At 36.1% G+C, this 25386-nt stretch overlaps 1 protein-coding gene across 5 annotated transcripts in view; it reads right to left on the bottom strand.

Moving 5' to 3' along the window:
• Positions 1–25386, bottom strand: part of ZNF704 (zinc finger protein 704) — a 111416-nt gene that overhangs the window by 83100 nt on the left and 2930 nt on the right. For all 5 annotated transcript variants that reach the window (XR_009957680.1, XR_009957678.1, XR_009957677.1 and 2 more), the window contains exon 2: positions 12551–12798. Coding sequence is in view for 1 of the 5 variants with exons in the window: in XM_062570250.1 (XP_062426234.1) it covers positions 12551–12798 (248 nt within the window). In the remaining 4 variants the exon portion in view is untranslated. The remainder of the gene's footprint in view (positions 1–12550; positions 12799–25386) is intronic.

Genomic DNA, 25386 nt, shown 5'->3' with positions numbered 1-25386 from the left:
AATTTCTGTAAACATCATTATAAAATACATATCACAAAATATAATTAAGTGTAACAACAAGCTCTCTTATGTGGCAGATTTTAAAAGGTGTTCAGTGTTGATTTTTATTATTATTATTCATGTGATCTACAGGTACTCTAATTAGGTACTAGAAGTGGAAACACTGTAGTTCAGAAAGGTTAAGTATCAGCAAGAGATATCTCAGGGTATTAGAGGTGAGTGCACATGAGTGCATGTCACACAAACACATGCCCAGGCACTGATTATAAGAAATATTTCAATAGTTCCTCTGCACTTACCATCAGAATTATGCATGTGCAATCTTGGAGCCCAGGGCCCAGTATATAAGCAACTGCCATAGTTACATAAAATATACATAAAATAAACTAAGCAACACGGAAGTAAAAGAGAACATGTACATAACGATAATAGGCTTGCTATTTATTTTTCTCTCCTGTTGATGTGCTTCAGCAAGCCAACCTGGTAAATCCTCTTTTAAACTAGTGAGAAATACTGCCTAAGTGTGGGAGTTTTTCCCTGTTTTTCTTTATCTGGTTCAGGTACACCAGTGGGAGAGGCAGAAGGAACAAAGACCCAGGAACGGACAAATGACAGGCAGAAGAGAGGAACTGAAAAGATAAAAAGCCAAAACCTAGTAACGGAAAAAGAAGAAATACTGTGGCTTGAAAATACACTGTTAATCAAATGAGCAAATAAACAAACAAACAAAAAAACCAAGTAGCTGGAAGCAAGCAGGACACCAAATCATTTTATCCACAAGGACATTAACAAAAACAAAGGGGAATTCAGGTCAGTATACTTAAAAACAGATCCGCAGGGCTTAAGAAGTTAGAAAAGGGCAATCAAAATCTTTTTTTTTTTAAAAAAAAAACAAAAACAAAAACATCAAAGCAGAGAGATCAAAAGTAACATTGAAGTGTTTTCACAGATACTTTTCAGTAAAAACAAATCTTAAGATAGGCCAACCTATCCTCTTCATTACCTTTTCCTTCCCCACCTAGCAGGGGGGAGGAATAATCTTACACCAAGCCCTTGTGTAGTGCTTCCCACTCTACTCTGGTAAGTGATGCTCTGCAAGGAGAAAGTCATAATGGCTTTTTTTTTTTCTTTTTTCTTTTTACTTACTACTTCACTTCTTTATTTTATTTTTTTAAACTGTCTTCACAGTCTGCCTCAACTTCAAGGAAAGTTATCAGATAGAATCAGATAGAAAAATTCAAGTACATCCAATCCAAAGGTGGAAAAAAAAGAGATGAAGACATGACACAAATTGAGTTAAAGAGAAAAGGCAGAAAATCAGCAGATATTTGGGCGTCCCGTATGAGAAGAAGGATGTCCTTTATATGTAAAATTAAGTAAAAGATTATAAAACACTTAAACAGAAATTTTCATGAGGAAAGTGTTACCTAAACACACATATATTTCATTTTAAATAATTACTGTCAACTTAGGCCTGTTTAAATAGGTCTTAAATGACTTAGGCCCATTTAAACAAAGTAAGAACTCAGTGAGGTGGATGCCACCTGCAGATGAGACGAGTGATATTTTGAAGAAGAAGGGGATTTGGAACTATAAGCGAGGCTACCATTACTAGCTGGCCATTTTTCAGTGTTCAAGGAAACAGACTTTCCTCAATGTTGTAACTCAAACTGCTTCAGAAATACCTCATCTGACTGTGATGATGATAGCCCCATTGATGATGGTGGATATACCATCATCTACTCCTATTCAAAGAAACACTAAGACCTTACAGTTTGAGTAGCAAATCAAACCGAAAAAAGAGTAATGATATTACAACACAGGAACATCTTATTAAAAGCATCACTGAGTATTGACTCTGTTCACTATACTCAATACCACTGTTACTCAAAACAGTGTTAACCTTCTCTCTTCCTGTGTCAACACAGTAGCAGCTTAAGGCAACATACCAATATTAACACTGCAAGGAATAATTTCCATTGGATAATACAGTTCATGTATCCAGCTACATCTGTGCTTTTGATATGCTCCTTCAGAGGAGAAAAAAAAATTCTCAGATTTCTAAAATTTATTATCAAGTATAATTAAAAAACAAAACCCTCCGCTACTGCATTCTTGCAACATTACTTCATACTTTTTACTTCAGCTCCCTAAGGAGGCTATTTTGAAGATGTGGTTATCAAATAAACAGTTTCATATACATAGGCACCAACAGTAAAAGCTTTGTTCCAAAATGAGGAAAAAAATGTTTTTTCTAAGTGTTGGTTCTATACAAAGTGTAAACAAACATTTGCTTGGGAATGCTAAATATTCTTAGAAAAATCTCTCATTTCATTTCATCTACTTTTACTCTAGGGACGGAATGGCATGGTACTACAAGATGTACTTTCCTCTGGAACTAGTAATAGTAGAGGTTCACATTTCACTCAGCTTTCTCCCAGTTTACTAAAGATGCCACCTACATTCCATCACTGCATACAACATACAGGAGGTTGGAAGTTACTTGATAGTCTTAATATCAGGTCAGCCATGGGAATTCCTATAGCAGAATGTAAAATAAAGGCCTGCACAAAATTGTCAAACTCCTTAACTAATGAGTTTGATCACTGATCATACTTAAAAAAACAATAACAAATTTTTACTGTCATTGTCGCATCAAAACTCTGAACCAACCATTTAGTATGTATTAAAATTATATTGAACATAATACAAAAAGCAGTCGTTCAGCAGTGCAGAAGTAACTATGCATTCCATATGGAACAACCAAGTACCAGAATGTTATTCAGTGCAATGCACTGCCATCTCCAGTGCTCCTTTTATAACTAAGTCAAAGGATATTTTATTTGAAAATACTAGCAACTCATCAAAAATTCTAGTTGCTTTATACAGACTGTTTCTATCTAACAACACTTCTGTTCAAAAGTTATTTTAAAACTATCAAGCAGTAAAAAAGAAGAGTTGGAGGTATTCAGCTTATATTAATCTCTTCAGTCTGCTAAAACCAGAGAAAGATGTGGTTCTGCTTCAAATAAATATAACCCACTAGGGGGAAAAATTGATTGTTAACATATTAGAAGAATAATAAATGTTATACGTATGTGCATACCATAATCACTTTGAGACATCAATATCTTAAGTGCTCCATCCTTTCATTCTTTTTGTCACAAAACTTGAAGTAACTAATAATAGGCAAAATAGGTGTCTGACCCATACAAAAATCTCATAATAGAGATCAGAAAATCTTTATTATAAAAAGTAATAAAAGGTGCCTTAAGAGTAGCCTTTCGTCTATACAAACCAATTATACACTATCTATTGCATTAAATCAGTAGGGCTGAAGGAGTTTTACAGTAAAGGAATAGTCATAAGGATACAAACAAGACATTGAAAAACCCTTGTGTACATAAAGCATACTGCTATAAATATTGAAATGTCTCACTCTCTGCCTCCAGTTTTTCTCTGTTATGTACAAAATGCATGTTTTTAAGGAGATGGTGCTACGAAAGTGAAAATACTAACTTCTAAAAATATTTTTAAAGTAATGATCAGTGATAGAACTTCTCTTAGAAGGGCAAGCTCTGTGCCTTTACTGACAGCAAAACATCACTGCATATGCTAGAATATTCTGATTTTAAAGCCTTTGAATAAAATTATAGCCATGAGCATGCTTCCACATAACTATATACACGGTAACTTGTTCTTGCACGTTTCACAGATACATAAGTTAAAAACCACATATCTATTGACTTTTTTCTTTTTCTCAGCACAGATGGCATTTCAACAGGATTTTTTTTGTGAGCGTAACAGCTAACAAACCACAAAAAATTACTTCTATTGGATATTGCCTGCTATTTAAAAGTGTTTTGAAATTAAATGCCGTTTTTTTAAGGGTACTGATGACTGAGAACAACACATGCATTCACACTGATAGCTAACACATAAAGCAGCAATGCCTATTGAATACAGCTCTTCAAGAACCACCACCTAATGTTCGTTGCGTACTAGAGAGACATTTTTCCTCTGTGCCACATTAGAATTCACTGAAATTTGCTTAGTAATGAGATCATTGTCCTGTTGGCAACTTTGATCTAACAGAAAATAATTCAGCCCCTTCTCTTGACTACCAGCAGAGTAAGATTTTAAAGAAAACTAATTACACTTCTGCAGGTGAAGACAAATCTTCCTCAGTGCTTTGAATTTCAATTCTTGTATTCAGTATGACAATTCACATACAGGCAATATTTATATTTATATACAGATACGTATGTGTGTATATGTACATATATAGGTATGTGCATATACACACATACGTATCTGTATATAACTTATCACTGCCATTTTAATTACACAATAAAATTATTGTGCTTTTATTTTCCACTGGAATTTCATTTACTGGGAAAGAAATAGCAAATTCACAGTCAAAATGCCTTACAGTAACATTAGCAAAAAGCCAAACACCTAAAATCATGTTAATGATGTTAGATTTTCCCTCTCCTAATACAAATGCTACTGTACACCACAGAGAGGAATGGGTACAAGTTGAAAACTATGGAAACACAAGAACTGTGTGATGTCCTGCTAAAAAAAAAAAAAAAAAAAAAAAAAAGAACCACAAAACAAAAAACAAACAATAGGAAAAACTTATTATTAATAAGTAAACTTCATATTCCTAATAGTTCAATCCCTCTTAAATCATATCCTGCTCTATAGGATCAAGTATAGTAAACAGGCTAAAAGACCATATTCAGAGTTGGTATTATACCAAACTGGGTGAAAATCACTATCAAATGTAAAAGATTATTAATAAAGGACAGAAAAAGCACTTCATTTTGTCAACGAGATTAAGTTCAACTTTAACTTTAGACAGAAGTGAAAAACCTCAGAGTAACTTTATCTCATCTAAAATCTGCACTTTAACAAGAATATTTCATGGACAAAATCATAACAAAATCCTTTTGGACAGACTAGCTAGTGTATATAAGGCTGATGAAAAAATAAATCACATTAGTCACGTAACTGGTTCCATCACAAGCTGATACTGATTTGACACAATGTTGTGGTAAAGTCAGTAATACAGTCACATAGAGTGAGATTATCTAAAAAATCTCAGATGCACACACAATACAACATAAGTTAGAAACAGGTAACTGGAACAAAAGAATGAAAACAAAAGAACGAAAAAGGATACATTACACATACTTTCAAAGTAAATTTTCCTACAGTAGTTGATGCTACACATAAGCATCATTTACAACAAATTACCTTACCAGACATACCCGCGTGGCTCTTTGGCAATGGGGACTTCTGCATCTTAAGGCTTGAGTCTTTACCACCCAGCTATGAAATCCAGGTGTATCAATGGTATTTATAGCAGGCTCAACCATCCCTGTGTTCAGCCACCTTTTGAATGGGACAGTCCTACTTAATGTGTCTTCCATTCCTTAGCATTCTTGAGACTTGATCCATCTCATCATTTGATAGGTAACTTTCCTGTAATTTGAAAGTAGTCACAAATCCATCTGCTAATATGTTAACCTTCTCTGTTTCAGCATCATAAGCAGCTGGTTTGGAAATCCTGGCAATAAACACTACCTCAGTTGTGACTGGTGGATAATCTGGAAGATCTCTTTCCAGTTAAGTGAGCCATGTGACCTTTGGCGTTCTGGTTTGGCTTTGTGTTAACTAGTAAGCACCTGTATTGATTTTATTTGCAATTTAATCTACAGGTTTTCACTAAACTTCTAATACGTTGCTTTTTTATGCCCCAGGAAAATAAGACTTCTACAGTCTAGCACACATATACAGTCCCTCTATAAGGGAAAGAAAACTAGTGTTAGAAAGCATCAACAAGAAATATCTTATTTTTGTACCTCAAAAACATGCTAACAGACTGATCCGCACTGACTGTTTTTGATAAAATCTCTTTTCCCTGGTAACAATCAGATCCCAGAAGACACACCTTTTTGCAGCAGATAATGATGAGCAGTTCACCATCAATACTAAGCATAATAAAGCTCTAATGACCACTTGGGTGAAATCCAATCAAATTACCCCAAAATAAAGTCTATCAAAACAAAGCAATAATTTAATAATTCAATAATTAGCTGGTGTGGCTACCTGGAGAAGCCAATTCTAAATGCATGGTGTTGCCAGCAATTAACATTCAGAATCCCTGATATATTGGGCACATTTGAAGTTTTTATCCAGGAGTAACTCTTATTACATGAGGAACATGGTTTTCATTTTTAGAAGTCTCTATCATGGATGCACAGAAAATAAAATTTGACAAATGAGAAGACTCAATCCATAGGGTGGTGAAAAAAAGCTTGAAGCACTTTTGAGCTAGAAGGCAGGCTAGAGAGCTCAGAAGCTTACAGTGCTACATTCAGCAAGTCTGAAGTACAGGCTGTACTTAGCCTTTTATTTTCATCCATTTGATTGAAAAGCGTCAGCAGCCAGCAAAGAGTTGATTCTTACTGGAGATACCCAATCAATCTATTCTGCCTAAAATATGTGGAATATAGAAAAGAAGCTCTCAGGAAAACACTGGAGTTTTGTAAAACAGATTGAGAAAAGTCACATATGATGATCCTTAACTAAACTGAACATCTCTGCATGAACAGAAAAGAACAACTCGATCACCACCAGGTTCTTCCTCCTGCAAGCATATTGTGAAGTCCTCCTAGTGAGAATATCATAGTTAAACTGAGATTGCTTTTGATCTTAGAGTCAGGCTCCCGGAGAGTTTTGGCTAGGAAACATGCAAACGTTGCTATTGAAATGTGTGGGGCATAATCAATCATGCCCAGCAGGCCTTACGGATCAACAACAAACTCCCTAATCAGAAGGTTGTCCAGAGCTACATTCCTGGAGAGATCAGGCAAGAAAATCACTTCAGGATGAAAATGCATAACTGCTAATACTCGTTTCTTTATAATGACTGCCAGAAAATACAGCTAAATTTATTTTAATACAATTTGTTTGTAGCTATTCTATAAGGATATAAAGAGGCAATGGGAGAGAGAATTCTAAAGACAATGCATTTATTTATTTTCAATTAAATTACGTATTTTCTGATTAAATTATAAAATGATTAGCAGATAAAGTACAAATATGTGAATAAAAATTAATTCTGTAGTAGCAGAGCAAATGTTTTAAAGAAAAGATAGCAAAAATCCAGTAAGTTATGATCATGGTTAATGACACTGCTAAATATCAATAAACCAAAGGAATATAGGAATTAGAGGTTTTTACTGAAAACTACTTTCAAATTACACCTAAGGTTTAGCTTAGGCTTTTTCTCTGTAAGCACAAAGCTAATGTATAAAAAGTTAGGTAGTTGGAAAATTTGAGTTTCTTTCTTTTTTTGGGGGGGGGGGAGGAGGACAGAATACAGAAGGACTGGAAAGGGAAGAAAGAGGTGGTAAAGGGATAATACAAATTTCACAATATTTTGAGACCATCTAGCAAAACATTAACAAAGCAAAACCTTCCAGACATCAGAGGAGTAAGAGTGATGACTGCCCTTTTCCTTCCTTGATTCCCCAAACCTTTTGGATGTTCCAAGTTACTCTTTTTTGAAACATGAGAAAGAGCACTGTTTCTGGAACTACAGTGTATGAAGGGTTTCTGGATACAGATGATCTAAACACTTCTGTCTAAAAGGAGTGTTAACCTCAATGCCATTTTCAGACATTCATCCTCTCACTTTGCTCTGAAAAAAAGAAATTTTATCCCTTACCACTCTATTAAGGGGCTCACTACTGCTAAAAACACACGCTGTCCTTCCTCCCCACCTCCCGTCTCCCAGAGGCGCGAGGAGCCTGTCTCCCTGTGCCACACCAAACCCTGTCCCTTGGGCACAACGTGCAGGCTCACCGCTGTGGTATCGGAGCCCAGGCTTTTTCATGTTTTTGTTGCTGACTTGCTCTGGCAGTAAGTGTAGATTCTGATAAGTAACTGATGAAAACACAAATGAGGAAAGGCTCTGTTAACTTCTACACCGCTGTCTACTGGGGATGTCATGTTTGATGGCATCTGACCTCTGCAGATGTAGCTGCCCCGAACGCCAGCAGAGCTGCGCTCGCTTCTGCACACCATCCGACACTATTATCCCCTCCATGACACCACTCCCTTTTTAGAAAATGTCCTTCTACTACTCAGATCCTGTGGATCTGTTCCATGTTTGATCACTCACGTTTGAACTGCAGGTCATTCTAAAGCATATTTGCCTTTGTTGTACACAGAAAATTTCAATTCTCACAGACAGCTGCATTTATAGAAAAATTGTCAGATCACTTTCCCCAAGACATCAGCCCTTCATACATTAGAACTACTGACATTTCCCTGATATTATCTTTTTAGCTTTCTTTTTATATTAAATAATTAATCTACTCAAGTCTAACAGTTTCATTTACACTCATTTGAGTTCAAAAGTGGGAGAGCTTTATATAATTCATGATTTTTATTCCAGAAAACCAAATTAGGAAATCTAAAAGGGGAAAAGCATCATGTTAACAACCTCATATTTCATTTTTGCAAACCAAAACATGATATGTATGGAAAAAAAATCATGACTTTTCCCGTATTTTAATCCCAAAGGCACTCCCAGTAATGCACACAATGCAGAGACAGAAATAAAATAAAGGCCTACAGTTATTACAAAAGATGAAATATAAAATGTCAACACTTAGATTTAAAATCTAGTTTACATTTCAGTATTAAAATTCTTTTGCCTGTAATAAAATATTTATTTTAGACTTGCTACATTTAGTCTGACACTATTACTTTAAAGAGCTGTCCTATGAAGCATCTTGACTATGCCAGAAATTTGATGGTTAAGATGCCTCCCCTGTACACAGAAGACCCCAGTTCAACTCATCCTAAAAATAACAGAAAGAAGAATTGGAACCTGTATCTTCCACACTCCAGGCAAGTCTGTAACTATTAGGTTGTTAATTAATTTTGGCCTCTAAACTTGTCTTTGACTCTCTAAATTTATATTAAAAACTGTTTTTAAAAAAATCTAAATTGTCCATATTTTTCATAAGATTCCCCTTTTCTAGCACGTGAATGTGACACAGCACCAGACTGTCAGTATTCTGGAGTTGTGCCTAGTGGCATTTCAGTGCACCTCCAAATTTCTGTAACTGAGTTAGGATGTTTTTGCATTTCTAGTATCATAGTCTATTAACAGTAATTAAAGCACTGCACCACTATTGCAGTTGTATGTCTGACAAGTGATATTTATTATGCCACTGTTTTCTGAACTGTTAGTTATTTTGGATACAGTGCCTCACAAAGATTTTCATTCCTATTCATTGATCCTATCCATTGATTCATTCATCCTTAAAAACAGATAAAAGGCTGGATGGGTCTTGTTTCATTTTGTGTTCAAATGTTATGTATGTGACAAGCTCTTTCACAGACACTTTCTCAGAACTCTTATGACTATATGCATATGCTCTTGTTAAAAAGGATTCTGTAGTATAATAAAATTCCATCTCAAATTTGCTTATTTCTTTACATATTGTCTTGGGTTTAATAACTTTTAATATTACCCATTACTTCAGCATCTGAAACAAAGCAAATAAACTCACTGCAATTTTAAAACAAAATAAACAGCAAGCTTCACTTCAATAGCATTTTTGTACTTCAAAACAGTTGTTGAAAGTTGTAGCAGAAAGAAATTGAACAAAGATCATATTAATCTTCTTATTTTGCCTGTGCTTTTGTAAAGCACCAACTGATTAATTCTAGGTGATCTTTTTACAGTTCAATCTGAAAAATAATCTGTTTAGGTAATCAGGACACTGCAAAGGCGGATGGATATTCTGCTCATAGTAGAGAAAAGCTGACCTAACAAACCACCTAGGAGGCAAAGAGAAGAGGAATTTACCTCTAGGGAATGCACAACTCCCTGAATTCAGCATTATATAGGAGGTAGAAAGGAGGATTGTAAAGAGGCAAGGTAACTTGACTGACTTTTCTGTATATTCCAGAGAATGTGACCTAAGGATCAAACTGTGTTGAAGGGGAAAATAGACTGGTTGTTCCTCTCAGTACAGTATCAAATACATTTGATGAGCTCTGCAAGAAAAAATTTTTTAAGCGCTCTTTCTGTCCATTGCGGACAAGCTGCCCAATAAAGCTCCTCAGATCTAAATGAAGATTAAACTTGTCTTCAGAACTAGCGAGAGCACTGCTTCTAGTGATCAAGGTATTTATCATACCAATGAATTTAGAATCTAGTTTTGTTTTCTACATCATTTGCTAATTATATTAGTATAGCAGCTTGACTTGCACGTCTGAAAACATGACAAATTTCTCTTAAATACATAAGATCATTTATTTACAACAAAAAGCAGGAGTAATGAACAAATTTAGAAGAAACCTTTGCAAATGAACACATTTCCTATAATCTTAGTATCTTGTGCTTACAACTGATGTCACAATTTGTCTTAATAAAGCATTATAAATGGTACATTCATTCAAAATATCCATTCCTCCAAGGAAGGACAATCTTGTGGTTACAGAACATGGGAGCTCTGTTCCTTCCTCAGACCGATTTTTCTGCATGGAGTCAGACTAAAAGGCCCTTAAATGTTGTACCTTAGCTTCCAGAATTGTAAAATGAGAATATGCTTTACGCAGGAGGCTGGACTAAACGACTTCCTCAGGTCCCTTCCAACCTGAATTTTCTGATGATCGTATGTGTTTCAAGATACAAAAGCATGAATGAAAGGAGCACTCAGACATTACAGGGTTGATTATCACTGGAAATATCAAATAAGTATCCTAAGAGCTTTCAAGTTTTAAATGCTTAGCTTTTTATCAGAGATAGACCTGGGGAATTTTGTCTCTTTTACAACTATCACCTATGAGAGCCAGAGCAAAATTGCCAAAAACTATTGCCTTCAGACTTCAGGAAAATGATAGACAATCCTGTTCTGGATGATACAGCAAAATCCAAAATCTGCTGGTTTGTGCTGCTTTCAAAAAAAGGAAGGAAATCAAAAACAATCCAGCTTGACTACATATTTTTAAGTAGCATCATAGAAAATAAACTTGAAAGACATTTCTCTGAATACTATGAGTAAGTGAATTTACCAGGCAGACTAAGAAAATCTTTGCAGGCAGACTGATGCCAAAATGACATAACAAACAACAAAAAATAATCTCCTACCAACTTGTCATCTTGCAACGTAAAATATACATTTCATTGTCACTATTTCACCAATGATACTAGTTAATCTGTTTAGCATTCATGAATGTTTCTTTTACACCGATTTTCAGCATTTTCTAGAATATTCATTCCCTTTCTCTAACTCTCCAAGCAAATCAGTCCCTCCCCGAAGTTCAGAAGATTTTATATTCTTTATTTGCTAGTTCCCTTTCTTTAAATCACTAGCCAGTATGAAAATCTGAGGTTTTTGTTCTCTACTGTTCCACTTAAATGTCAGAAAGAAACAAAAATATACAAACAAACATAGATTTTCTTGCTGTGATATCTATCAAACCTCAGATTAAAGAAAAATTATTTTTCTTCAAATAATTTTGAAGAAAATTATTTGAATAATTTCTTCAAATAATTTCAAATATTATTCAAATAATTCCCCATAAATAGTTTATAATTGAAAGTGCAACTGCCCAGATGAGAGTGCTGAGGTCACAAAAATTTATATGAGTTCACAGCGGATCCTCAAGGAGTAAGAAATTAAAATTGATACCAAAACCCCCAAATCCCTATTTTGTACAAATTCGATTCCCCTGCATTGGGCTTCCTCAATACTTTCTTTACCAACCCACTTCACAGACTATTTTACAATCCAACTGAATATGTCTAGCCTATATAGGAATATAACAGAAAATAAGATGCTACATCTTCACTACCCAGAATAAGTCACTGCATGTTCCATGATCAGAATGTGGCTGCAGATGTGATTAAAGAAAAAAAAAAGGAGAGAGAAAGAAAAAAAGAAAAACAAACTGCTAACAAGTAGAATCTCGATATCTCTCTCTCTCCCTCCCTCCCTCCTTTAGAGCACTATTTGTCAGGCACAGGTGTAGCTGGATCAGCAATCTCTGCCAGTTAAGATGTGCCCTTCTGGGGGTGCCTCGGTCACAGCAAATCATATTAAGCAACAAACAAATCTCTCATCTACATACATCATTCTTCTAATAGCCATTTTATTTCTTCCTCACCACCCCTTTCCTTATGCACTGATACAGTATACTATTTGGTATGAAGTTTCCAAAAGACATTATGGTACTACAGATCAATGGACTAGAGCACAGCACATACTGCACAGCTCCCACATTGCAAAGAGCAAAGGCAATGCAGAGTCCTGTATTTCAGATGATCTCAGTTCCTGCCACTAGTGTTTTCAGTTTTCCACCAAATAACTCTTAAGCAGTCAACCTTTCATTGACTTTGGACTGTTTGGAAGTGAATACCAGTCTTACCAGTTCCCAGCACTATTTATCAAACTTGTCTCTAATATCACATTAAAAAAGCAAAATAAACTTAAAGAAAAAAGTCCTCCCTTACCTTGTTGGAGGCACATCAATATTTGAAGAAACAACCTTGCGCTTCTGTTCAAGAAGACAAATAGAACGAGTGTTTTCCTTTTCATACTCATGAACTCTGTTTGGTTTTTTGGTCTCCGCTGTTTTTAAATCTTCCTCCTTTGTGGTGAACAGGAGAAATTGCTGATCTGGCAGTTTTTGATTGAAGTCACTTTTTACATCCTCCTGTTGAAATGCAGGGAAGGTCATTTCACGCTTGATGCTGGCTGTCTGCAAAATTAAAAGTAATAATAATAATCAATTAAGGAATAATCAATTTTCTCTTAATACTAAACCAAAAAGGTATTTGAATTAGAATGCTTTAAGCAACAGTATATATAACTTATACATCATGCATATACATCTGTACTGTACAACTTCATTCGAAAAGAAATCCTAGTTGCCTTCCCTTTAAAATTCCAGTCAGAATTTATGCAGATGCCTTTCTACAAGGCAGTCAAGAAACTAAAGAACTTAAAACAGCCACTTACTGGATTCTTTAACTGGGTTTTTGTAAAGGAGGATTTCTCCATGAGCAGAAAGATAATTTGCTAAGACCCAACTCAGCTGCTAGAGGCAGAGGAGACTGACTAAAGCTAGCAGGACCTCCAAGAGGAGCCTGGCCAGCTTTACTCCTGAGAGACAGTGGCGAGGAGCATGCAAACAGACAGCAACCACGCACCGTTGTCCCTTCTGCTGCCAGCACTCCCTAGATCTTCACATCTGCTGCTTCCCATCAAACAAGCAAACAGGTATCTCAACAAATACGCTTCCTGGAACACAATCTGCTGGCATTTATAAAACAAACCAGTGCAGATTTTCAGGTCAATAGTATAAAAAGCTAATAGAACAAAGCCACTCTTTCTTCCTAGCAAATAAAATGAAGTCCAGGACCTGTATCTTCCGCTGAAATACAGGTTCCTAGCCACTTCCTCATCTTTCAGGGGGAAGACCTATCTCACAGACTGTTACAAACTGCTCCTCTGCTTCAGCCTCTCAGTCTCCTGATTCCCACGTGGCCATACGTGGCTTCTCCTGAAGGAAGCACGTGCTGCAAGATGTACTAACCAGAAGTGGCTACTAGTGCTGCTATTTCTATATATCTGTACCTTTAATATTAGAAGCTTCAACTTCTAACTTGCCAAAAGTCCATGAGATGCGCTGGGGTAGCAACCCTCTCCCCTCAGAACAAAAGCAACAGCTCAACAGTAAAGCAGCCTGCAGCAATGCCTAGTCATCCTGACTTGTTCCACAGCACAGGGGCCACTTTGGAAAAATGTGGAAGCTTTCAGAGACTTGCAAAATGGATTTTTAGACACATTATTACTGATCAGGACAGTGGAGAACTCCAGGATATGTTATCCCTAGATTCGAACAGCACAAACACTGAGCCACTCTAAAATTCCCATGACAGTTTCCAAAGCCAGTTCAATTTCACACTAACAGAACTCTGAAATCACAAAATGAGATTAAACAGAAATGCTTTCCTATGTCAGCTTTGATACTTTACTACTATTCCTTTTTATCATTCAAAAATATATGTATGAATATATAAATACTTAATTTTTTAAAAAAATATAAAAGATTCTTCACACAAATCTCCCTATTTATAACTTTCAAAGTTTTGCAGACTTAAAAATGGTGAAAGTTATTTTAAGTTCACAGAAAGGCGATCTTGCCAATGTAATTTTGTTTAGCTATGTAAATTATGTGTTGTCACTAACACGTAAATACTTAGGAAATGACTTAATATGTCCTATTTTGGTGTTACTGTAGAACTTTTGGTAATTGTTTCAGGAACAAAAATGGAATGATTCCTTTATAAATGTAAATAGCAGAAAGTTAGTTGTTTTATACTTATTCACACACAAATAGATGACGTTACCATGAAAATTTGCTTGGAAGACAAAAGAGTAAATATGTGATCACTCAGAATTAAGAAAAGATATACAAACAATAAAACTTGAATTCTAATTTAATGACTTATTTGAAAAACTCCTTAAAAGGATTTACAGGAAGTCCTTTCTTGAGGGTCTGAGGATTTTAACAGATTCTTTCTGAGCTGCCTTCAGCTTTCTTCAGAACCGACCTGAATCAACACGCCGAAGAAAAAAGATCCCTGAAACCATGCAAGTTATAACACCGAGCCCACAGCAATTATGTAATACCAAGTGAAGTTGCAAGTGAAGAGTACAACTCTATTTCTACTCACCAGCCTTACAATATGGTTTTCCATTGCATAATCACATACTCCGCTCCAGCCTTCCACCTTAGTCGGAGCAGAGGCCAGCAACGTTTACTTAGCGAGCAGCAGCATAAGCTGCACAAAGAGTGGGCCTCACAGGCACACCTTGCTCTGAAGGCAGAACCCGGCAGTAAGATGCAAGTATTGAGAGGGTTGCAGAGCTGCACCCAAACAGTTCAGGTCCATCGGTTAAACGGCCAAAAATGAAAAACAAATCTAACAAAGTGCCTGTGCTAATCCTCTTCCTCTCCTTCAGTTTACAAGGGATGTTTCAAAATATTTATTAGCATCTTTCTAAACTCTCCCTTAGCAGCATAAAGAAAGAGATTCAGGTGAAGAACCTTTTCTACTTTAAAAGCAAGTGATGAACAGATAGTCAAGAATTTCACTCACTGGTCACCACCTTTAACTTTTCCCTGTTCAGCAGTTTTTCAATTTGTCAGCGTACACAAGAATAAGTTCCACTTGGGACATCTGTCGTATTTGGAAGGATACAAGATCTTTTCAGGAAATCCAACCATATTTGCAAGCAGCTGTTGATGTATTCCTTTCAGAGAGCATCAAGTGCCACAGTAACTTGACAGACCAACTTCTTTATTTTTTGGTAAATACATCGATTATGAATCCTAAGGAATACTTCATTTTCAAGTTCTGCACTATTATCATTCACAATTCAGAGGTAATATAGCCAATTTTTAATATATCTTCCCAGTGAAGTTCTTTAACTATTCTGTCACATCTTATCAGGAACCCCTCTTTTTTCTTCATATATTCTTTTTGGTGGTCCCATTAATCTGTAACAAGTTTCAGCAAAAATGTAGTGGAGGGTCTAGTCCAAGCAGATATAACCTGTCTCAGATAGCAATTAACATAATAACATCAATTTATCTTAACTTACTTCTGCTACTTTGCATTTCTCTTTCATTTGTTGTACAGCTATTCTTAAACTATAAGATTATGTTGTTTAATAATGGTTTGGCTAGTCTTCTCATCATACCACAGTACTTGCTACCTTATTGCTTCCAGCATCCACTGTTGATAAAAAATTCCAGAGTTTTCCATATCCACACAATTAATTATCATTCAAAAAAGCTATTTTATACTAAGGTAACTGCTTTTCTATGTAGTTCATTGCATAATTTCACCCATAAGCTGAAAGTAATATTCAACTCACTTTCAATGAGGTGCTTTGTAACTGGCCTCGGGCAACTGACACTGCTTGAAATTCATGTTTCAGTTAGAGAAATACAACAGTTATAAATGATCTTGCAATTTTTAAATCTGACTGTTTCATCTGCAGTTGATTTTTTTACCGTCACCTCTCTTTGACAACATCCCCCTTATTGCCATAGGATAAGTGAAACTTTTGATATGCCACTGCTTGGAAATGACATTTCAATATTATTTGCATCTTCACCCATACAGCTCAGTTCTGACACCAGTATATACCTGGGCTATGCTCTTTATTTTGCCTTTTTACTGCATTTCAAAAAAAATGTTTCTTTATGTGGTGGGGCTTCCCACTCACTTTCCTTCAAGTTTCAACATCTAATAGCAAGACTGTTTTCAGGAACTGCTGCAAAGACATGAACCGGGTCACAGAGTCATCTCTCCCTCTTCATTTGGAAACACTCATGCACTGAGTTCAATAGTACAGTGTTGTGGCAGCTCTACCCCACCAAACCAGACGGAGGGGCAGCTGCTGTTTCAGCTGCAGAGTTAGGTAGCCTGGTCCTACAAAAACTGAAAGAAGTTTCTTGCTTTAGTTTCTAAGCAGAAACTTTACAAAAGAGGAGAAATAATTTTAGCTTCTGTTTTGAGGTTGCCAAGACAATGGCATATATTTAGGTTGAGGTTATATTTTTAGGATTTTTTTCTTGTTCCTATTTTTTAATTCAAAAAGTTTATTATTCCACATTACAGCTAAATGACTACCACACCATTAATATTTTCAGTATTTTCATTAGAACATTATAATTTTTCATGGCATAAGCCATCTTAACCTGCCTATAAAAACTTTTATACAGGTGGGCACATCAAGGGCACTCACCTTATGTTTAAACATAGTTTGTGATGGTCTAAGCAGATCAATGGTAATAGAAAAACAATCAAAAGAACTGTCATGCCACATATTGTGCATATTTTGCTGTCAGTTTTATAAACAACTCAAAGGCTAATTTACCAACAAGAGGTTTGGCTGTGGGCACTGAATATGATGGAATTGCACAAAAAGAAAGCAGTTGGACAACACAGAGTACCGTTTAGCTGAACAGCAACTGCATCTAACCCTGCAACTCAATGTAGCTTCTTCAGTGAAGCTACATTAATTTACACCAGCTGAAAATCTGGCCGCATGTGTGATTGCATCTGTCTGCCAAGAAACAACCCAGCAAACAGCAGCTTTGCAGAACACAGCTTACATCCTACTGTCAAGCAGCAGGAAACGAGCAAGAGCCCAGTAGGCTGCTCCGACCTTCTGGGGACACTGACAAACCTGTATTTTTTCTAACATGTCTACTGGGACTGTGGAAGGACTAAAACAGGTCTGAGAAAGCCCGCTTTGCACAGTTTGAATCCCAGAGGTCTGGGTAAATTAAGTAATCTTGAGACTGTGGCCTATTTATGCCATTATGTTTATTTCATACAGATTAAAGAGCTCATTTTACAAAAGAAAAAGTACTTACAAAACTTATAAAAATATTTTACATGGCAAGAGAGAAGTATCTGCATGTAACTTTACTGCATTCAAAACTTGTTAAAAAAAAAAAAAACTTACTGGGAACACGTTTTGAGAAACTAGTTGCTTACAGATAATACCTGCATCTTAGTGGTCCTGATGTCATTGCCACATTTCTACTTTTTTTTTCAAACTCCTTTTCTCTCTCTTGATCCTAAATTTATACTTCCATCTTTTCAATTGGTGCCCCACTAGGCCATTAAATGGACTGAGAGCCCATGTCACTTCATTCCATAACCAACAAGATCTCTTACAAGCTACACCGGTTGTTTTCCGGTCCTGGTTTGTTTGTTTGTTTGCTTGCTAACAAAAAAACAACAACAACAACAACAACAAAAACTAACCAGATAATCACCCAACACACCATTCCCATTTTGGATGAATCTACATTGTCCATAATAGAACATTTTAACTTCATTCTGCTAGGTGGATTTACAATACTAAAACTATATACTTGTTACAGAAGATACAGTAAAGACAAGAACTCTTAATTTCTGTTCAAGTTACTATATAATCAATTGGTCTAATTCCACATTAAAAAAAAAATCTTTTAATTAATAGTAAAGACACTAATAGCCACAAGACAGCATAGTACTGGCCAACCTACGATACATCTCTATTGTTTATTATAAGCAATGTTTCCATCTTGGCTTTATGACCATCTGTTTCCATTCTCTAAAACAGATGTTAGCATGCTGTGTTACGGACCACTCATAAAAACTCAGTCTGGTAAAAATCAAAGAAGTCATGAGATTTTTTTAAACAAGTCTTTAACACCATTTTTGATCCAATACAGAATAAAAATATAGCTTGACGGAGGAGAGGAAATAGGAATCAATATACTTTAGACCAGCAGTATTAATAGGAAGTATTAATGCATAGAGAACAATAATGAAATGAATAGTTAATACTATACACATTTTAGAAGTTCAGCCAAAATGAGAGGTCAATAGCTGTAAGTCTATTTTCAAGCATAGTCCTATCTGCAACAGGGAAGCTATGTTCTGAGATAATGACAATTCTACACATCTTCTGAACAAGACAGAAATCATGAGTAAAGTTCACGGCAAAATACAATAAACAGCAATGAGAAACACTGAGCTTACCACCAAGATAACACTGCACAAGTAAAAATATGTATACATTTAAATTAAATACCTGGAAGGACAAAAGTTTTCGTTTATTCTTACTACTTCATACAATATTTCCAGTTCAAGTTCTCTTTTAAGAGTTCTTTACATAAAGAGAATCTAATTTTTCCACTCTGAAACAGCATTATCATTGGAAGGAAAGACTGCATTATACAAACTGAATTTCTATTCCACTATAAATCTCTATTCATACATGAATACAAAGAGATAAGATAAATTGTTGTAACGATGCTTGGAAATACTCTGCCCTGAATTTCAATGTATTATTACATCTTGGAGTATACTTTGCATTTAATTGCTTGCTTCACGAGTGGCTGCTCATTACACAAACTGTGTCAATCTAATCATTTTAAGCATTTGTAAACTGCTGCTCTCTAACAATACAGAAGATAATGTAGCTTAAGGTCACTGTAAGTGTTCTCTCCAACAGGAAAGTGGGACTGCAGTATTCATTTTCAACCTGGCTAGGACAAAGTCCCTATCTCCATCATTTCACTGAATATAAAAGTGTCTAGAGTATTTTTTTTTCTTCAAAATTAAAATACAAATTGAAACACTTATGCTGGAAGGATTCATTATGGTACTACACAGCAACAGCTGGAGTAAACAAGAAGTTTCTATGCTTTCATTTTAAAGTGCATGTCCGCACTTATCTAGCTATACATTATTTACCTGCAAATTAACGTATCTCCCGGCACCAACATAAGATGCTCCTGAATTACACAGCTTATAATGTAGATGAATGACAGAGATAAATATGTGAAAGTATGGCAGTTTCCTTTTCCAGCCCAAATACAACTTTAACAAGTTTCCTACAAAAGTAAATACAGATGCTATCACTTCTAAGATAATCAGATTACAATAATAAATACAAAATATAATTGTTCCTAATGATTTTTAATCCTAGTTTTTGGTTAAGTCCTTCTTCAGAATTTGGTTGCAATGTTTACAATAAAAAACACTTGAACACTCTGAATTTTGGATATTCTGCATATGGAAGTGGACTGCTTGTGGATCCAAACCCAAAGAAGTCCTTTCCAGTCAGAGCTCTGAAAACTTGGGTAGCTGGATTTCACTTCGAGTTGGCTACCATACACAGAAATTTCTGGAAGGATTTCAGGAGAGGCCTTAAGCTCTATCTTCCTTTTTCTTTAAAACAACCAACCAACCAACCTCCAAAAACACATTACCCCTAAACATCTAAAAAGTTAGAAGGTAATTTGGAAAGTCTTAAACAGAAGGAAAGTGGAGGATCATATCTCCCAGAAACAGTTCGTTTTTTTTTCATTTAGCAATCTTTTTATTGCATTTTAAGCACTGCTAAGTATGTTCACCATTGAACTCTTGGGTATTCCACAGGATGCAAGTTAAAAGGGACTTGGCTAGCCATAGACGCGAAGCCATAATTGGTTTTCCAATTATTGGTTTCAAAAACAGTGAGTTTAAAATTAACTAAACCAATTATCACATTTTTTCCAAGTAGCATACGTGCCTGGTTTTGCAACTGGGAAAGTACCCTGCGATACAATACAGTCTTCTCACCTCCACAGCACCTGCCATCCCACGCCAAGTGAATATGCTTTGGCATTCAGTAATGTTGTCAGGGCACGCAAAGGGCTTGGCTTGGGCTGTGCACTGGATACAAGAGGGACACAAACTGTGCAGACTAGGTTGGCTGAAGAGCGGTAAAGAGCAAAAGAACAGAATGCACCTATGTCTGTCTGCCTGTCTCTGGGAAAGTGTAGCAAAATGGAATTGAAAATAAAAAATTAATGCATTATTGTGGGGTAGCAGGGAAATGCATTAAAATCCAAATGTTTTTGCTCTATTTCTGCTAAAGTTATTAGCTGTAATTAAAAGCTGTAAATACTGAGTACAGTTAAATCAGGTGTTTTTATTGCAGGCTTGTGTGGTTCTTCTGCAATGAAAGCTTTGCTGCTCTGTTTAAATAGATATACATAGTATCGCATTGCTAGTGCAAAAAAAAAGGCGTATTAGATTTACTTTCAAGATGTCTTGCAAACAAGGTATGAAGAGGTGTTTGATTTCTAATGTCAGGACCTATCACCTGACTTCTTTTAAGAAGTCAGCTAAAAAGACTGCAGATGGAAGATCCTCTGTAAGGGCATGAAATTTTCATCTATTTGTCCAAAGAAGATGGGAAAAGAGTCTTCACTCAAATATTTTTTTAAATAATGAGACTGCAGTAAAATAAAACGGAGGAAATCTCAGTTGTCTCAGCTGCTGTAACTTCTGGATGAAATAGGCACTGTGAATGAAAGCAACATGGGCCAGTGCTGATCCTTACCAAAATGAGATATAACAAAATCGGTATTATGCACACATTTTTACCTCCTCTAACTGATCTAGATTCTGGAAGTAGAAAGCATGATCCTTCAAAGGAGATAAACAAGGAGTGTGGCTACCAGTTAAGAGGGTCTCCCAAAGCTATGTCTGACTCCAGATAAAAGCATTACTAGTTTTCCTCTCACAGGAGTAGAGATGATCATTTAACTACACAGAGAAGCGGGATCGAAAAGTTTGATCTCATGTGCGAACACCGTTCAACAGCAGTTATCCCTGGAAGCCATGGAATAACACTAGTGGAAATATCCAAAATTCAGACGTGACCTTAGCCTCTTCAGTTACTCAAGAAACCAACCCCCTATCAAACCACTGGCAAACCAGAAGGATGCAACCGTAGGCCTCCTGGGAGAAAAGCCTTCGTGAAGAACCCAAAATCAATCTAAGCTTGTAGTCCAGGCAGCCCAGCTGGTCAGCTCAACGGCAGGAAGTCTCGCTCCCTTTTCTCCCTTTCCTTTGCCTTGTTATCTGTGCCTTACCCGTGAGATCTTGTCTTTTCCCTTGCACTATGCAAGATGCTTGACAAGTCCGGCTGTTTTAGTAAGTTATTCACAGAAGCACCCAATGAATTCTGGCACATGCAAAGGTGTGTGCACACCTGAGACTTGGAAAAAGAAGGAAAGGTGGAAAGGCGAATGCTTTAATGCTTTTGGTGCTGATGAGGTATTAAACCAGTTCACCATGCACCAAACACCACCAATTGGTTTTACCTAGTGCTCAGAGCACAAAGCACCCTGTTCTGCCAAGGCAGAAGGCTCCACCAGGACGAACAGAAAAACAAACTACTTTCCTGCTGCATTAAGCGAGGGTAATCGTGCCTACACATTTTGAAGCAAAGCATCACTGTAAATCCTCAGCAACCAACACTTCTTTCTTATTAGTTTTTTGCTTTTTTTCCATAGAGTTCTGTAAGCTGACCATTTTCCATGTGAGGAACCAGTACCCTAGATCGTAAGAGCAGCAAAAACTGTACCAGAGTATTTTCTTTAGAAGTATTTCATAGTAATAAAATAGTTCCAGATTTTTCCTTTGACAGTACTTACATTAGTTACAATTAATTAAAACAGGACTTGCAAAAAAAATATGCAAAGGCATTTTTAATCCAAATAATTTCTTTTGGTTATTTCAAAGGGATATGCATGTATGTATAAAAGGTCAAGTTAGCTCAAATGTTTAGTTCAAACTTTACAACGTCCCATTTATATAAGGGTATTGTACAATTTGTTCTCTGTGTCAGTATGATGCAAGTGTTAACCACTTTATCTGCTGAAGCAGAAAATTTTTTAAGTAACCATCCAATCTTATGACTACTTGTCATAATTGCATTGCCTATCTAAAGTTCAAGTAACCTTTTTGCCATTATGTTAAAAAATACACTAAAGACAGTAAAATGACAAGCTATATAATTTCACACTTCAGTATCTAATCATGAAGGCATTTTACCTCTTCACTGATTCCGTGTCCAATGATTGTAACTGTGCTTGAAGCAATATTTAAAAATTATTAGGGCTGCTGTGGAAAGGTTTTAGGAGACTAATGGACTCACACATATGGTTATGGTATCAGGCTAAATTCCAGTTCTGTTTATACTAGTGGGATTTTTCCCACTTCAGCCTGGTTAAGATTTTATGGAAGTTTGATTTTTTTTTTTTTTTTTGTCCTTTTTAAAAATGACAGTAAAAGATCTGCATTTTTCTCCAAAGTTCAAATAACAGAAGTTGTTTGGTATCCTGTCTTCATAAGTTTTGTTATCAAACAACAAATACCGCCCACACATGTACTTTTTAATACAATGAGACAAATGTCACCACAATCATCATTTCAAATCGGAAAGTTTGACAAGTTGCCAAAACGGTTAATGTGATCAAACTGCAGATTGTTCATCAGTACCAGTAACATCAAATTCTTACACATGCTGTTCTGCAACATCTTACAGTTAAAGATGATAACGCATGTCCATGAAATCTAAGCTGATGTGCACAGCATAGGAGCTAATGCATACTCTTTTTATTTACTTTACATTTCGCATTTAATCTTCACAAATAAACAAAGATATTAATAGCATTCTCTCTTAGCCCAGCAATCTTCTCTATTCATTTGATTGACCTCAAGGAATAGGAATGGTCAAGCTGCTTACTACTTTTAGCCACAAGTCATTCAATAAATCACTTGAAAGTATTACAAATACTCGAGGGTAAGGATCAGAAAGCCAACAAGCATTCTCATCCTGAGGGAAAACAAAACAAACTAAAAAAAAAAAAACAACAACAAAAAAAACCCACACACCATTGCTCAATCCACAACAGTATTTACAGAGCAGACACCAGCTGGGACCAGCATGCTCTCTACCGTCCAAGCAACAAAATTCTGAATCTTTTATGTGGCCAAGCAGCACAGTTCAAGGCACAGGTTTATTCCAGTCTTTTAAGATCTCTGTGATGCCCTCAGAAACCCCAGTATACTTCAGTGATCAAATTTAACAGCTGGAAAATACATAGTAGCATAGGATTTGTGAGTACAAAGGAGAGCTGTAGACCCATTAGGCCTCCTGGTAAACTCAGATCAGAAGCAAGGTTAGAAAGACCAGCACAGGGACAGGCCAGGCCAGGCACAGGTAACATATTACAAATGTTGATGACCAGTCCATGAAGAACATTGCTTCAATGTTTAGTTCTCAAGTACAAAAAGATGGAGCAGCATTCACCTGTCTAATGGTATATACTGCACGCAAGAAAGCAACTAATTGGTCACTCTAAACTGAATTCACTCTGGACTGCAAGCAGTCTAACAAATAAGGATCAAAAAAGCTAGCGGCTCCATTACACCTCTTTATTCTCACATGGCCACACTTTTCAAATACAGTTCCTTTTAAGGGCAAAATGGTTGTGTCTGGTCTTTGTTCAAAAAAACCCCAAATAAATAAATAAATAACATCAAAACCCAGCAAATTATTTCCATTCATTCTTTAGAATGGGAGAGTGGAAGAAAAAAAAAACACCTTAAAATCTTACCACCCCCATTTCTGCCTCCACTCAAATATACTATGTATAAACTTTTTTATTTTTAATCAGGAGAAAGGTCCCAAGTCTAGTTACACATTTTCCATACCAACTTCACTAGTCAAGATTTCACCCAAGGACAGTAGGAAACTGAACGATGTTTGAAACTTAAATGTTTACTTACAAAAACATGGCTGAGCTACTGGTTTTAATCTGCCAATGCCATCTTATAGTTTTCTCATCTTCTGCTGTCTACCAATAGCCATTTGTTATCTCTTGTGCTACCCTTCAGCTTTACAGAATAGGGAGCAGGATTATCTGTTTTTTCTGTGTTTGTACAAAGCCTCACATAACAGGCTCCAAGATCAGAACAGGGGTTCTGACATTATAAATTCATTTCCATTAATACTAACAGTTATCACATTAGTCTCAGAGGGAAAATTTCAGTTTACTCTTAGGTTCATATGCAAGTTTGTAACAGGTTTTAGAAATCTCTCCACCACTGAGTAAATCTGGTGTTTGAAGAATTTTGCATCTTGCAAATGCCCTGTTGGAAGATATTTGCATGCACATAAGAAAGCTAAATTAAATAGCCTTTTCTAATCAAGCAGAAAGTTCTTTTTGCCCAAGTACAAGCCTATACTCCATTCAAACATTAAATCTGAACTTCTGAATTCAAGGCTGATAATGAATTCATACTGGGCTTTACAAAGAGTGCAGAAAAAAAGGAGCAAAGGAGAAGAAAGAGAATTCAACCAAGTAAAACAGTACATAAAAATAGAAGACATCCAATTTCTTCCAGAGAAGCTTTGGAGATTCTTCTACATTCCATATATTAAGCCTTCTTATCTAAAAAGAAATCATATCCAAAAGCATATTTTTTACTGGACTTAGAATAGGCTCCTACCAACATCTGCCATTCCCACTCAGAAATCTTTAACACAGACTTGCACTCTGAAGGTGTTGCAAACTTCACTTTGCTAGATGGGCAAAACTGAGCCCACTTCCCTATAGATAAAGCTGAATTCTAAGTTATACAATATTATACTGTGGCTACAGTGATACAAAGAAGCATTTTTGTATCTTCCAGAAGCCTTGTATTGGTCTTCTCTGTGTCTCATTTTTATCTATTCTCTCTTTGCAAGACTTTGAAAACTGGAAACATAAGACTTGTCTTTAGGAATTACTGCTTCCTATCTCTCTCCACATATTTTAGAGTGACAGAAACTGGTGCAACTACACAGCAGACCTCCCTACACTGTAGAAAACATGGCTGCGAGATTTGATGGCATAAATACTTTTCACCTTGATGTGCACCAAATT

This window comes from Rhea pennata, chromosome 2 (genome assembly GCF_028389875.1).
Source record: "Rhea pennata isolate bPtePen1 chromosome 2, bPtePen1.pri, whole genome shotgun sequence".
NCBI classification, from domain to species: Eukaryota; Metazoa; Chordata; class Aves; order Rheiformes; family Rheidae; genus Rhea; species Rhea pennata.
Note: the sequence above shows the minus strand (reverse complement) of the source record. Positions and strands in the feature narration are given on the sequence as shown.